General features: G+C 40.2%; 1 protein-coding gene across 1 annotated transcript in view; it reads left to right on the top strand.

The window, feature by feature from the left end:
* The window catches only part of LOC103089764 (nicotinamide N-methyltransferase), a 15843-nt gene extending 1007 nt beyond the window's left edge, over positions 1-14836 (top strand). The window contains exons 2-3 of the mRNA XM_007452205.1: positions 528-735; positions 14371-14836. Coding sequence (XP_007452267.1) covers positions 528-735; positions 14371-14803 — 641 coding nt within the window. The 3' untranslated portion in view covers positions 14804-14836. The remainder of the gene's footprint in view (positions 1-527; positions 736-14370) is intronic.
* Positions 14837-15249: the final 413 nt, after the last annotated feature.

Here is a 15249-nt window from a genome sequence, read left to right as displayed (position 1 = left end):
AAAAAAAAAAAAAAAAAAAAATCTTAAAAAAAAAAAAAAGAAATGGAGATTCTAGTACTTATTCTATTCCTAACTCAAAGGAATGTTGTGAATGTGCATGAGATAAAGACATCCCATGAAGGGAGGATGCTTTTTGAAGAACTGGATGCTTTTTGGAGAAAGACATTATAAAAACTCAATTTTTAAGAAGTTTTAACTTTCTCTCAAAGCATTCCTTAATAGTTTTTACATTATCTGTGTGGCAGTCTTTCTGGATCAGGGGTTTGTACACCAGATGCAGATCTTTTTTTTCCTCCTCCTAGAGCTAAAAATATACCAGCAACATGCTCTACCCTTGAATGGGGAATGGAAAGTAAAAAATGTTTTAAAAAGAGACATTGAGGGAAGAGGGGTGACTAGAGAGATGGTCTGTCTTTGGGGCTCTCCTTGGGGCTCCCCAGCATAGTCCTGGCAAACAGAGTGCAAATCAGCTCTATCTGCCACCATATTATGCCTGACCCCCTTCATCATTCCCTCCTCTAAACCAGATGGTGTGAAGGGAGACCTCTTGATCGACATTGGCTCTGGCCCCACCATCTATCAGCTCCTCTCTGCTTGTGAATCCTTCAAGGAGATCATCGCCACTGACTATACTGATCAGAACCTGCAGGAGCTGGAGAAGTGGCTGAAGAAAGAGCCAGGGGCCTTTGACTGGTCCCCAGTGGTGACCTATGTGTGTGAGCTTGAAGGAAACAGGTAGAGAAATTTGGGTCTTCTTCCTGGCTTTCTTAGGGTACCTGGGTGCCAGTTCATTTTTCAGAACCAAAAATTATCCTTAGAGTCCAAGTTGAAAAGCAAAGGAAACAGAGAGAGAGGACCAAAGAGAAATCCAAATGGAGAAAGAGAGAGCTAGAGAGAGAGAACGAGAGTGAAGCACATGCGTGTTGTGCGCACACGCACGCACGTGCGTGTGTGTGTGTGTGTTTGTGTGCACCAGAACTGCAGAAGACATAGCTGAAAAAACTAAAGAGTTGGTTACTGAGCCAAGATGAGTGATCACAAAACCTTTCCAGGCCTGTGTATGGATGCAGTGTGCAGGCCAGATACTGTAGGACCTTGTTTTAGGAAAACTTCAAGTAAGAAGCCAAACCAGCTCCTCGCTAGACGGTTTCAGGTCAGGGCTTGCCGCCCTAGTGACACTCTGTTGCTAGCCATCCAATTGCATAGATCTCTGCTGTGAAAGTGGTTAATGCTGACACCACCAGATATAACAAAAATCTGACTAGGTTTTTAAACTGAGATTAGCAGCATAAAGGAATTATTTGAAAAGAATTTGTTACTCACCATCCATAAAGTTAGGGCTTTATATATTGACAACTAATGATCAAAATCTTATAGTACCCTATCTATAAGTAAATTTAAGCAAACAAAGTTTGTTTAAATTACTAATTTCTCCCCATGCAAGAAACTGGCAATAGACTACCAGCCAGAGGTGAAGAGTCGAGCCCTTCACTTTGCTATTCCCTTGTCCTGATGTGCCTCCCATTCTACAGCCCAGCCGACCATCAGTGCCTGGAGCATCATGGCTTTGCTGCTGTGAATATTGCCAAGACCCCAGAGACTTCTTTGTAAATGGTACAAAAAGACCACTTTGGTGTTCTAGTGTTTAGCAGAGGAGGTCCCTTGTCTCCTAGAGCTCACATCAGGGAAGGCAGGCACATGCCAAATCATTTAGGGCCTTCAAGGCCAAGTTAATGCTTGTGGACTTCAAGTGTAACAAGAAGACATCAGAGGTGTAACTAGGAGAGTGATGTGACCCAATTTACATTTACAAACATCTCTCTGGCTATTGTGTAGAGAATGGATTGGTGATTTAGAGAACAAGAGATGCAGAAGGGAGAGATGATGGTGGCTTGGACTAGGTGATGGAGAGAGACAGAAGATTTTAAGATGAATTTTTGAGAGAGAATGAATAAGAGTTGGTAGTGACTGGTTAGTGGGAATGAGGAAAGGGAAGTATCAAGGATGACTCCCATGTTCCTGAACTCAAACAACAGGGGGATTGAGGTACCATTCCTGAATCCCAAGTGTAAATATAAAATCATGTGGTCTCAAAATGTCCCTCAGGAGTATGCTTACCTCCATGTTCTTCTGCAGTGATTGATGGTCAATTCATTTTTCTATACTTGCACTTATATTTGATTCCCATCTATTTACCAACTTTTGTTTATTCCTGAGTCAAGTTCTCTTCTGAAAATTTCTCTAAAGTCTGCTTCTATTTCTTTAACCCTCCCATTTTCTTTTAAAGGTCTGCTGACTTTAGCTTATTAGCCGTATTCTAAACTGTATATTCATTTTCTTACATACTGTTGCTACCTTGTCTTATTGGTAGTAAATGTAGATTGTCAAATATAAGTTATCAAGATGACTCATTGGTGGTACAATTCCTTATAGTACAGAAGTATGAATAAACCAGAAGTTTTACCTTGTGTTCCCAATTAACCTTTTTGGTATCATGCGGAGTCACTAAACTTCCACTGGGTTTTGTTGGTCTTTTATTCCCTTTACCAGGGATAGTAAGTATTGAAATCAGATAGTTTGAGTCCTCCAACTTTGTTCTTTGCAAGATATTTTGGCAAATTTAGTGCCATTACTTTTAGAATAAACTTGTAAATATCTTTAAAAAAAGTTTTCTGAGGGCTTCCCTGGTGGCGCAGTGGTTGAGAGTCTGCCTGCTGATGGAGGGGACACGGATTCGTGCCCCAGTCCGGGAAGATCCCACATGCCGCGGAGCGGCTGGGCCCGTGAGCCATGGCCGCTGAGTCTGCGCGTCCAGAGCCTGTGTTCCACAACGGGAGAGGCCACAACAGTGAGAGGCCGACGTACTGCAAAAAAAAAAAAAAAAAAAGTTTACTGAGATTTTTATTGTAATTTCTTTGAATTTACAAATCAATTTAGGAGAATGGATATATTGCATCTCCAGTCCATGAACATGGTTTATCTCTACATTTAGTTAGGACTTCAGTTTCTCTCAGTTCTCATATTTTGCATATATTTTGTTAAAATGTCTCTGTGTTTCATGTTTTTTAATGCTACTGTTGATTGTATCTTTTAAATTTCATTTCTATTTCATTTTATTAGTTTCATTTGCTAGTACACAGATGTACAATTGATTTTTTGTATATTAGATCTTGCTGACTTCACTAATTTCATATTTTATTTTATTTTTTATATTGAAATATAGTTGATTTACAATACTTGTGTTGGTTTCAGGTGTACAGCAAAGTGATTCATTTAACATATATATGTATGTATCTATATTCTTTTTTCTATTCTTTTCCATTATAGTTTATTACAAAATATTGCACTAATTAATTTTAACCACTTTTGGTAGATTCCATAGTATTTTCTATGTACATTCTTATATGATCTACAAATAAAAATACTTTTACTTCTTCTATTTCAACTTTATGCCTTTATTTATTTTTTATGCCCTATTACATTGACTAGGACCACCAAAACAATGTTGAACAAAAATGATAAGAATGGACATTTGTGCCTTTTTCCATATCTAAGGAAAAAATGTTCAATGATTCATCATGAAGAATGACATTATTTATAGGTTTTTCATAGAAATTCTTTATCAGACTAACTCTCACTGTTGTGGCCCCTCCCATTTGCGGAGCACAGGCTCCGGACGCGCAGGCCCAGCGGCCATGGCTCACGGGCCCAGCCGCTCCGCGGCATGTGGGATCCTCCCGAAACGGGGCACGAACCCGCGTCTCCTGCATCGGCAGGCGGACTCTCAAGCACTGCGCCACCAGGGAAGCCCAGTTGGATGATTTTTGGTATTTAAACCAAACTGGCATAAACCCCTTGGTCACAAAGTAGTAATCTTTGTATGTATTACTGGATGTGATTTGCCAACATTTTATTAAGGATTTTTTCATCTATATTTATGAGGGATACTGAGCTATAAATTTATTTTCTTGTTATATGCTTGGCAGATTTTGATATCAGCATGATGCTATTTCATATAATAATTTGGAAGTGTTTCTTCCTCCCCTATTTTTTGAAGGAGTTTGTATTATTTCTTCCTTAAATGATTGATAGAATTCACCAGTGAAGCTATCTGAACCTGAAGGTTTCTTCCTGTGTGAGGAGGTTTTTTATTAAGAAGAGTATTCCTTTAATGACTATTTGGATTGTCTGTTTCTTCTTTTGTCTATTTTGATAAGTACTATTTTTCAAGGAATTTGTCCTTTACATCTCGGTTGTCAACTTTATTGTCATAAAGTTTTTTTTACAATATCCCTTTATTACTCTTTTAATGTCTGTAGGATCTTTGGTGATTGTCCCTCTTTCATTTTTAAAATTGACAATTTGTCTTTTTCTTTTAATCTTGATTGATCTTGTTAGAGATTGATACATTTTATTAATCTTTTCAAAGAACCAGCTCTTGACTTTGTTGATTTTCTCAGTTGTCCATTGTGTATTCCATTGATTTCTGCTCCTATTTTTCTTATTTTTTGTCTTTCACTTACTTTAGTTTTAATATGCTCTTCTTTTTCTAGCTTCTTGAGGTAGAAGCTTAGGTCATTTATTCTCACACTTTCCTTCAGCACTCTTTTAGCTGCATCCCATGATTTTTGATGTGTCATGTTTTTGTTATTATCCAATTCAGCATATATTCTAATTTTCTTTGTGATTTCTTCTTTGACCATAAATTATTTGTAATTGTGTTGCTTAATTTCCACAATTGTTGGGATTTTTTTTCTAGATATTGTTACTGGTTTACAATTAAATTTCATTGTAGTCAGAGTTTTATTTTGTGACCCAGCATATGATGTATTTGGTGAACATTCTATGTGCTCTACATCAAAAAGAATGTATATTGTCCAGTTGTTGGTGTCGTTTCTATAAACATTAATTCAGTCAGGTAGATTGATAATATTGCTCAAATTCTCTACATGATTTTTTGTTTACTTATTCTATCAATTACTGGGAGAGAGAGATGTTAACAATCTCAAATTATGATTGTGGATTCATCTCTTGCTCCTCATAGTTCTGTCAACATTTGCTTCATGCATTTTGAAGCTTTGTTATTAGCAGCATACACTTTTAGGGTTGTTATGTCTTCTTGATGAATTGAGTATTTTATCATTATATCTCCCTTTACCTCCAGTAATACACTTTGTTTTGAAGTCGACTTTGATATTAATATGGCCACACCAACCTTCTTATTCTTGGTGATGGCATAAGGTGGTAGGGGCCTCTAAGATGGTCCCCACTAATCTTCACTTCATTTATTCATGCTCTTGCATAATTCTGTCCATTGGATTTAATGACTGGATTCTAACAAATATGGTGGTGTAGTGATGGAACATCAATTCTGAGATTAGGATACAAAGAGACTACAGCTTCCCTATTGGGTGCTCTCTCTTACGCTCACTCACTTGTCCTAAGGAGTGAGTTTGGAAGCAAATTTACCCCCAGGTGGGCCTTCAGATGACACTGGACAACTCTGAGAGTGGCCAACACTGCAGTCTCATGAGGGACCTTGCACCAGAGACACTCAGTTAATCTGTACCCAAGTATCTGACCTGCAGAAACTGTGAGATGAATGTTTGTCATTTTAAATTGCTAAGTTTGGGGGTAATTTATTATGTAACAGTAGATAAATAATATACATGGCATGGCTTTTTCTACCCTTTTGTTTTCAACCTGTCTGTGTTTTTATATTTAAAATGAATTTTTTTCAAATAACATGTAGTAGGTCTTGCTTTTCAATCCAACCTGACAATTTCTACCTTTTAACTGGATTGTTTACTCAATTTACATTTAATGTAATTAGTGATATTGTATGGCTGAGTCTAAATCTACCATATTGGTATATATTTTCTATTTATCCCATCTGTTTGGTGTTCATTTGTACCTTTGTCCTGCTTCTTGTTGGTGAATGAAATAATTTTTGTTTTTCCATTTATATAGTATAATTATACACATTTTTAGTATGCCTTTATCTCCTCTATTGACTTTTAGCTCCTCTGTTGACCTCTTTTGTGTTTTGTATGTGCGTGCGTGCGCATGATTTTTCTAGAAATTACATAATATATTTGCAACATCTCATGAACAATGTAAGATATTACAACAGTGTAATTCCTTTAACCCACTCTCCTGCCTCTTATACACTTGTTGTCATATATTTATTCTGTATAAACTATAACACTATAATACACTGTTATAATTTTTGCTTTAAGCAGTCAGTAGTGCTTTTATTTGCTTTATTGTTTTATTTTTAATTTTGGTTAAGAAAACGCACATCATAAAATTTACCACCTTAATTCTTTAAGTGTACAGTTTTGTAGTTTTAAGTATATTCACATCAGTCAGTAGTATTTTCAATTAATATATATAAGGTCTTCTGTGTTTATCCACAAATCTGTCCTATCTAGTGTTCTTCTTTCTGAAGATCTAGGCTTCTATCTGACATCATTTCCCTTCACCTGGAGAACATCTTTTAGTGTTTTTGTATAATATATTTCTGCTGGAGACAAATTCTCTCAGCTTATCAATATCAGGTAAGAATCAATAATTCTTTTCTTCCTCGTAATATAAGGAATTTAACAATTTTTGACACCCAAAGTCCTTCTGGCATCTTCCTTCCCAGTGTTTATTGTTAAACTTTGAGATTTTAAATCCAAATATTGTAATTTAAAGTATTTTTATATTTCCTTTGAACATCGTATGCTCTCAGTTTGTAATCATATTTGCAATTATGTGGATGTATTTTATGCTCGTTTTATATGATTTTTTTTAGTTGTTGAGTTTTTAATTCCAATTCATGTCATAGTCAACCGAGTAGGTCTTTGGACCTTTTTCAAGAAGAACACAAAAGTGACATATTTTCTACGCCCATGAATATTGGGAAGGTATTTTTGGTGCCCTTACTCATGAGCAACATTGTAAAATTGTTTAATATTGCTTAAACATTGCTCCATGTTCTTCCCCCTCATTAAGTAAGAAATCAAGAGAGGCTATTTTCACATGCCATTTTAACCTGTAAACCCCTTACTTAGAATTTTATGCTGGCTAGAGCCTTCAAACTTCAGATATGTTCTTCAAGATAACAGTAATTTCAAACTTTTTAAATGGACTATGTGATTTCACAGAATGAAATTGACATTAACTAGAAGAAAACTGCAGTGATGAGGATTTAGACAATATTCAAAATTATTAAATAAGGAATTTCCCAGGACTTATAGAATATCAGGGAAAGTTTATCAAAAAGTTCTTAGTCGTTGTCAGACAGCACATCTTTCCAAGGACCAAATCATGCGTCAAGAGGCTTTTAGAACTTTGCTCTCAATTTCCCTAGCTATCACAAGCCTTTCCATCTTATTCAGAAATGAACCCTTAACATCTAGCAGGATACTGAAAGCATTACTTATCTCAAGCGAGAATCGTCAGCTCGTAAAAATTGCTCCTGAGACACTGTCCCTTCCCAATCACTCTGTCAGACTAAGGAACTGTATTTTTGGCGGTAAAATTCTGCCTTCTCACCCTTATCCTTCTGCTAGATTCTGTGGCTTCAACTGTTTTGAGAATGATAGTGATCCCATTCAACTAATGTCTTTCTTGCATCTTCAAGTTCCTCTATCACCCATAACCTATTTCCCCTGAGATTATTTCTTCTTTATCTGAAGCTATTTCTTATGCTGACTGCTTCCAAAGACAATTTGAGCTGTCTACTCTTCCTCCTGTTCCTCTGGAGTGTGACTCAGACATTTAGATACCACTCATTTCTACAATTATCCGAAAAGTTGTAAGACACTGGTACCAAATTCTTGTCTCACATTATACATATTCATCAAGTCAGCAAGTCAAATACTAAGATATAACTAACTACTCAAGAATGAAGCAAGGAAAATGAGCGTCACCTTAAGAAATCCTAGAAATAGCATTAATTTATCTCTGGCACCTGGAACCTGGAACACGTTGCCTTGTGGTCCACAGACGAGCAGCTTCCATATCATCTGGAAACTTATTAGGAATGCAGACTCTCAGGCCTACCTACAGAATCAGAATCTGCATTTTAACAAGATCTGCAGGGGACTGTATGCATTTTACAGTTTGAGAAGCACTGGTGTTTGGAAGGGAGCTCCCCAACAGGTATGTCAGGACACGCTGGTGGGGATGTGTTAGAGGTGTGCTCTGCAGGTTCTTCTCAGCCCTCAGCCCTTGGGGCAGCCAGGAGGGGTCTGGGGAGTTTGGAGCCCCTCCTGGTTGCCTCTACAGACAGCAGCTCCTCTACTTACCTCCGTGTACCTGACAGGAGAAAGCTTGAGCACCCGTAGAGGTGGCGGTTCTCTGAAATAAATACTTTCTATACAAAGATTTTCATATCTATTGAAAAAGATGTTGTCTAGGGCCCCCAATAGACATACCTGTGCCAAATTTGTCCTGTGAACTGGTGAACTGCCTCTATCCCAAAGCAACCCTGTATTCCCAAGTCTTGTAAAAGATTGATATTCTTTCTCAAACTCGCCATCTTGGTGGTCATGATGATTGTCTCAGGGATGACTAGGAAAAGCTTCTGCCTTTTACAAGGATGACTTTCTCTTGAACACGGGCTCTCACTGCATTATCTCTTGGAGGAAATTAACAAGTTGAAAAACCTTCAACTGTCCATTTCTTCAAATGGTAAACATTTCTATTCCTGTGTGTCAAAGCATCTCAAACTTAATGTGTCCAAAATAGAGCTATGATCTTCCCCAAATCTGCTTTATTTCTGGTATTCTTATCTCCTTGAATGGCACCATCATATAATTAATTGGAGAAGCCAGAAACCTGGAAGTCAGTCCCGTCATCTCCCTGTCAGTCATGTTTCATGACCAGCAGCAAGTTCTGTCCACTTCACTTCCTGAGTTCCTCTTAAACCAGTATATTTCTTCCAGTATCTTCCATGCAAGCTGTTTTCTTGGTCCAAGCTACCAACCTCTCCTTCCTAACTGGCTTCCCACCTCCATTCTTGTCCCAAATTGATTGCCTCAAAGTATAAATCTGATCATATCACTCCTTTCCTTAGCAACCCCTTAATATCTCTCCATGGCTTTTAGGATAAAAAGCAAAATTCTCAACATGGTCCATGAAGCCCTGTCTAGTCTGGCACCTGCCTTGTGGTCCCCAGACTACCAGCTTCCATGTCAACTGGTGGGAGCTTACCTTTTGCCCTCCCGTTCTGCCATGCCCTGCTTTGTTTTCTGAGGTTCAGCCACACTGGCATTCTCCTCTCCATGTTTCTTCCCACCGAAGGGGCTTTGCTCTTGCTATTTCCTCTTACTGGAGTATCCTCCTCCCTCCCTACTCTCTTTGGTCCAGTTCACTCCTACTTATTTATCCTCTGTTTCTCTGCTCACCTGACTCCTTTCTGGAGGAGCTATCCCTGATGCTTCTACACTGAGTCAAGCTCCTAGTATTCTTCTCTTAGTGCCATGTGCCCCTCCTGCCTGGCATTCATCACAGCTTTAATGTTTCAGTTTTGTGGATGATCATTGGATTATGTCTTCCTCCCACACCAGACTGTAATCTCCATGAGGATAGGATTTGTTTCTCATTGACCCATCTTAGGTCTCCACTGCCCGGTGCTCTTCCTGGCGCACAATAGAAGGTCAAAAAATATTTATAAAAGAAGTGACTGCATGCATTTTGCTTTCCAGACGCTGCCTCCTAGCGTCACTCAGCTGTGGCCTGTATTGAAGTTTCGCCAGTGATGAGTCCTTTTGCTCTTACAATTCTCACGTTGACATCCAAGCTTATTCAGCTTTTCATTTCCTTTACACGTCTTGATGGTTTTCCCTCAGGAGGGCCTGCTGGAACCTCTGGGGATGGGGCGTGGGGAGGTAAGTGGAATGGAAAAAACTTGTCCAGGGGATTCTGATTCACCACCCGCCTTGCAGAGTCAGGGCAGGAAGATCCTGCTTTAAATCTCAGGATAACTACCTAGGGTCTGGAAAGACAATCTTACGAAGTGTTCTTCCCAGGAGTCCCATTCTATCCTTTCCTCCCCCTCTCCCTCCCCAGTTCCTTCAGGCTTTTATAAACAGCATATTTACAGAGGATGTGGCTCCCTTTATCTTTTTTTTTTTTTTTTTGCCTATTGATTCCTTTGAAAGGCTAGATCTTTAGAGCTAGAGAAACGGCCACATGGTGCTTAGCTTTCTGTAAAACTGCATAACATTTTTCTGGTGTGTATGTATTCCCTACCCCTTGAGTAAACATGAAGCTGGTAATTGCCTGTGTCTCCAGGCGAGTCCATCTCATCGCAGGTGTATCACAGGCCTCGAGGAGCCCTAAGGTGTAATCTTTACATGGCTGCCTTGGCAACTGAGTTCACCAGTGTTTGTAGTGCATCTGAAGACAAGCAGGTATCCAAGACAGTGGGTATTTCTAACAAATTTCCCTCTCAAATTGGCACCTTATCTGCCAGCTTTCCAGATTTCACAGTGTGTCTCACAGTTTGGGAACAATTTCCATCATCATCTAACTGGCAAGTACTAGTTCTGTGGCAACTTGTGTTTTTAAAATAGCTTCGTACACAGTAGGGCCCAGAGGTCCAACCGGCCTCTGACGTAATCACGTAAATACATATTACCATAATGTTCCCAAGAGACAGCATCATCTTTGGACATGTTCAAAAGAACACTACATTGTCACTTGTTTAGCTTTTTGTATACACTTAAGTTATCCATAGGTGAGGATAGGTTATTTGAATTTTTTCTATTCTAGATTAATTTACCTCTTCAAAGCCATGTTTCACACAGGCTTTCATAATGTTGAATTATTATTTTTTATTCTTAAAATGATCTTTCAAATTATGCATGCTCTGTCAGGTAGGGTGGAAGCTTTGTAACTGATTTCCCTATTTTTAGAACGACTAACCCTCCTGGTTTGTCTAGGACTGAGACGGGTTCCCAAGACATGGGATTTTCAGTGCAAAAACCAGAAAAGTCCAGACACTGGGACAAATTTGTCACCCTACTACCATTTCTACCCCAAGAAGGGGAACAGGTAGACCCAGTCAAAGGAAATTATCATTCCCTGTATCTCTAAGTTTATTGGTCAGTAGGAATTCCCTGAAAGTAATATCTTGCAAAGTGTTTTTCTCTCTCTCTCTCTTTTTTTTTTTTTTTTTTTATGGTACATGGACCTCTCACTGCTGTGGCCTCTCCCGTTGCGGAGCACAGGCTCTCACTGCTGTGGCCTCTCCCGTTGCGGAGCACAGGCTCTGGATGCACAGGCCCAGCCTCTCCGCGGCATTCCCAGACCGAGGCGCGAACCTGTGTCCCCTGCATCAGCAGGCGGACTCTCAACCACTGCGCCACCAGGGAAGCCCTCTTTTTTTTTTAATATTTTGGTTGGCATTTAAAAAATTTTTATTTATTTATTTATTGGCTGCACTGGGTCTTTGTTGCTGCGAGAGGGCTTTCTCTAATTGCGGCGAGCAGGGGCTACTCTTTGTTGCAGTGCACGGGCTTCTCATTGCAGTGGCTTCACTTGTTGTGGAGCACCGGCTCTAGGCGTGCGGGCTTCAGTAGTTGTGGCTCATGGACTCTAGAGCGCCGGCTCAGTAGTTGTGGCACGTGGACTCTAGAGCACAGGCTCAGTAGTTGTGGTGCATGGGCTTAGTTTCTTCGCAGTATGTGGGATCTTCCCAGACCAGGGATCAAACCCGTGTCCCCTGCATTAGCAGGCGGATTCTTAACCATTGTGCCAGCAGAGAAGTCCTCTCTCTCTCTCTCTTTTAATAGAACAGCTTTACTGAGATAAAATTCACATAACATACGATTCACCCATATAAAGGGTGCCATTCAGTAGTTCTTAGTATGTTCACAGAATTGTGTGACTCTCAGCACGATTTTAGAACATTTCATAACTCCCCAAAGAAACCCTATACCCATAAGCAATCATTCTCCTTTCCCCCAGTCCTCTCAGCCCCTAGCAACCACTGGTCTGCTTTCAGTCTCTACAGATTTGTCTTTTCTAGATATTTCATATAAATGGAATCATACAATATGTGGTCTTTTGTGTCTGGCTTCTGTCACTGAGCATCATGTTTTCAAGGTTCTTCCATATTGTAGCCTGTGTCAGTTGTTCGTTCCTTTTTATTACTGAATAATATTCCATTGTATGGATAGACCACATTTTATTTATCTATTCATAATTTGTTGGACATTTGGGTTGTTTCCATCTTTTGGCTATTATGAATAATGCTGCTATAAATACTCATGGACAAGATTTTGCGTGGACACATGTTTTCATTTCTCTTGGGTATAATCCTATGATTAGAATTCCTGGGTCATAGAGTCTACCATACAGAGTGAAGTAAATCAGAAAGAGAAAAACAAATACCGTATGCTAACACATATATATGGAATCTAAGTAAAAACATGGTTATGAAGAACCTAGGAGTAAGACAGGAATAAAGACACAGACGTAGAGAATGGAGTTAAGGACACGGGGAGGGGGAAGGGTAAGCTGGGACGAAGTGAGAGAGTGACATTGACATATATACACTACCAAATGTAAAATAGATAGCTAGTGGGAAGCAGCTGCATAGCACAGGGAGATCAGCTCAGTGCTTTGTGACCACGTAGAGGGGTGGGATAGGGAGGGTGGGAGGGAGACGCAAGAGGGAAGAGATATGGGGACATATGTATAACTGATTCACTTTGTTATAAAGCAGAAACTCACACACCATTGTAAAGCAATTATACACCAATAAAGATGTTAAAAAAAAAACAACAACAGAATTCCTGGGTCATGTTAAATCTCTATGTTAAACCTTTTTTTTTGGGGGGGGGGAACTTCCAGACTGTTTTCCAAAGTAGCTGGACCATTTTACCGTCTCACCAACAGTGTATGTAGGTTCCAGTTTCTCCACAACCTTGCCAACACTTAGTTATTATCTGTCTTTTTTATTATAATCATCCTAGTTGGTGCGAAGTGGTATCTCATGGTTTGATTTTCATTTCTCTGATGTCAGCGATATTGAGCATCTTTTCTTATGCTTATTAAGCTTCTTAAATGGAAAATTATAACACAATTAAAGGATGTTTGTAAATAACTGATTATATACACTAGGCTTAAGATTTTAACTAAGTATTTAAATAGGATGCCCACAGCTAATTGCTATTATCTCAAATCATTCTACCTGGAGGTAAATCTCCAGGTTTTCTGTAAACCATCAACTTTTCCTCATGACCAGAAATGGTCCCAGTATAAATCTCTCTCATTTGCTCTGATGTTGGGCCATCCTCCGTTCTCTCTATCAAGCGTCGTTGCCTGAGTGGCTGTCTTCTCTGGAGCCAGCGACTGTGTGTTCCTCGCACATAAGCCTGGATTTGCAGCCCTGGTGCTTTGTTGATTAACTTCCTCAAAGTGTTGGATACTCAATCATCACTTATACTGTTTGGACTCAGTGGCCTTCTGGGCACTTTATACACTCAGCGATTCCTCTCTTTGTCTTACCTCTCTGATTTTCTGCTACTTATTTTCCTTTGTCCGTTCCCTTTCTCCAGTTTCTCTTGCTTACTCTATGTGTTTATTTAATTTTGTTCATTGGTTAGTTTGTTCCTTTATTCCTCCGCTAATAAATTCCAAAAGGATCTGAGGCACTGGATTCCATCTCCTGCCCTTGCCTTTTCTCCTTCTGTCATTAACGAATTTTCTCTCAAGAAACCCCATTGATTTGGCAGAAAAGGATAGGATTCCTAGCAAGGCTACCAAGAAAACTATCTCCATCAGAAAACATACTCCCTATCTGCAGTATCTTTTGGAGCCTGAGAATGGAAACAGGGAGTTTTCATCTTTCTAGAAAGGCCCTGGCCACAGCTGTCTGACATGATCAACAGTTTCTATGAATGTCTATGGATGACCTCCTATTGATCAGCAGCTACTACAAAGATACCATTTCTGCATTTAAACCCATTATTGCTTGATATATGTGGCCAAACAGTCACTACCTTACAGTTTGGCAGAGGGAACCAGGGTGATAATAATAATAACAATAATAAATGATCTAGGCACTATTCTAAGCAGTAGAAGAATTTCATGGGGGCAGTCCACTGTAGAAGCAGGCAACTAGGCATTTTTATTATCATTTCCATATTATTATTTACTTTGTAAAAAGATTTAACCCAGCACAAGGTAATATGGTCACATTCAGATACCAGAATGGTCCCTCATTTCTTCTTTATCTGTTTTTACAACAGGGATGGCCCTAAGGTTATAACCTTTGGGACAACACTGCCATTTTCATTCCTGACCTAAGAGATCTGGGGTTCCCATGAGTGGGGTAGCCAGTGATCTTTGTCGGTTTGTGTGTTTCAGAGTCAAGGGGCCAGAGAAGGAGGAGAAGTTGAGGCAGGCGATCAAGCAGGTCCTGAAGTGTGACGTGACTCAGAGCTGGCCGCTGGGGGCTGTCCCACTGCCCCCGGCCGACTGCCTGCTCAGCACGCTGTGCCTGGACGCCGCCTGCCCGGACCTCCCTGCCTACCGCACAGCCCTCAGGAACCTCGGCAGCCTGCTGAAGCCGGGGGGCTTCCTGGTGCTCGTGGATGCTCTGAAGAGCAGCTACTACATGATAGGCGAGCAGAGGTTCTCCAGCCTCTGCCTGGACCGGGAGGCAGTGGAGGCTGCCGTGACGGAGGCCGGTTACACCATTGAACAGTTTGAAGTGATTTCCCAAAGTTATTCTTCCAACATGGCCAACAATGAAGGGCTTTTCTCCCTAGTGGGGCGGAAGCTGAGCACATCTGTATGATACTTTGGGATCGCCATTAAAGCAATTCCTCTGGCTTACCCAGTTGACTTCAGTCCTTGGTTCTAACTGCCATGGTCATTGTTCTGAGTAGAGGCTAATGGCTGGGGCCCAATGGTTCATCTAGGGCAGGGTTGGAGTGGTCAGTCTGCCTAGGAACCATTGGTTGACCACCTACTCTGTGCTCCCCATGTGTGCTGGTGTTATGAGGACTCCAACATGACAAATGGGCATGTCTAGTCTTCACTGCCTATGATTACAAAAGAATACCTCATTCTCCTTGAATATCCCAGTTATGATGGCTTAAGCCCACACATGCCTACACAGAAGTGTCTGCAGTTATTCACTCCTCATTTCCTGGAGGCCCTGATGCCTTCTTCTCTCCCAGGAACAGGCTTCCCCTGTTCTTCACTTCTTGCCTTCTCCAGGGACCGTGTCCTCCTCTGGGG

This window comes from Lipotes vexillifer, unplaced genomic scaffold (assembly GCF_000442215.2).
Source record: "Lipotes vexillifer unplaced genomic scaffold, Lipotes_vexillifer_v1.1 scaffold743, whole genome shotgun sequence".
NCBI lineage: Eukaryota > Metazoa > Chordata > Mammalia > Artiodactyla > Lipotidae > Lipotes > Lipotes vexillifer.
This window is presented reverse-complemented; position numbering and strand designations above follow the sequence as displayed.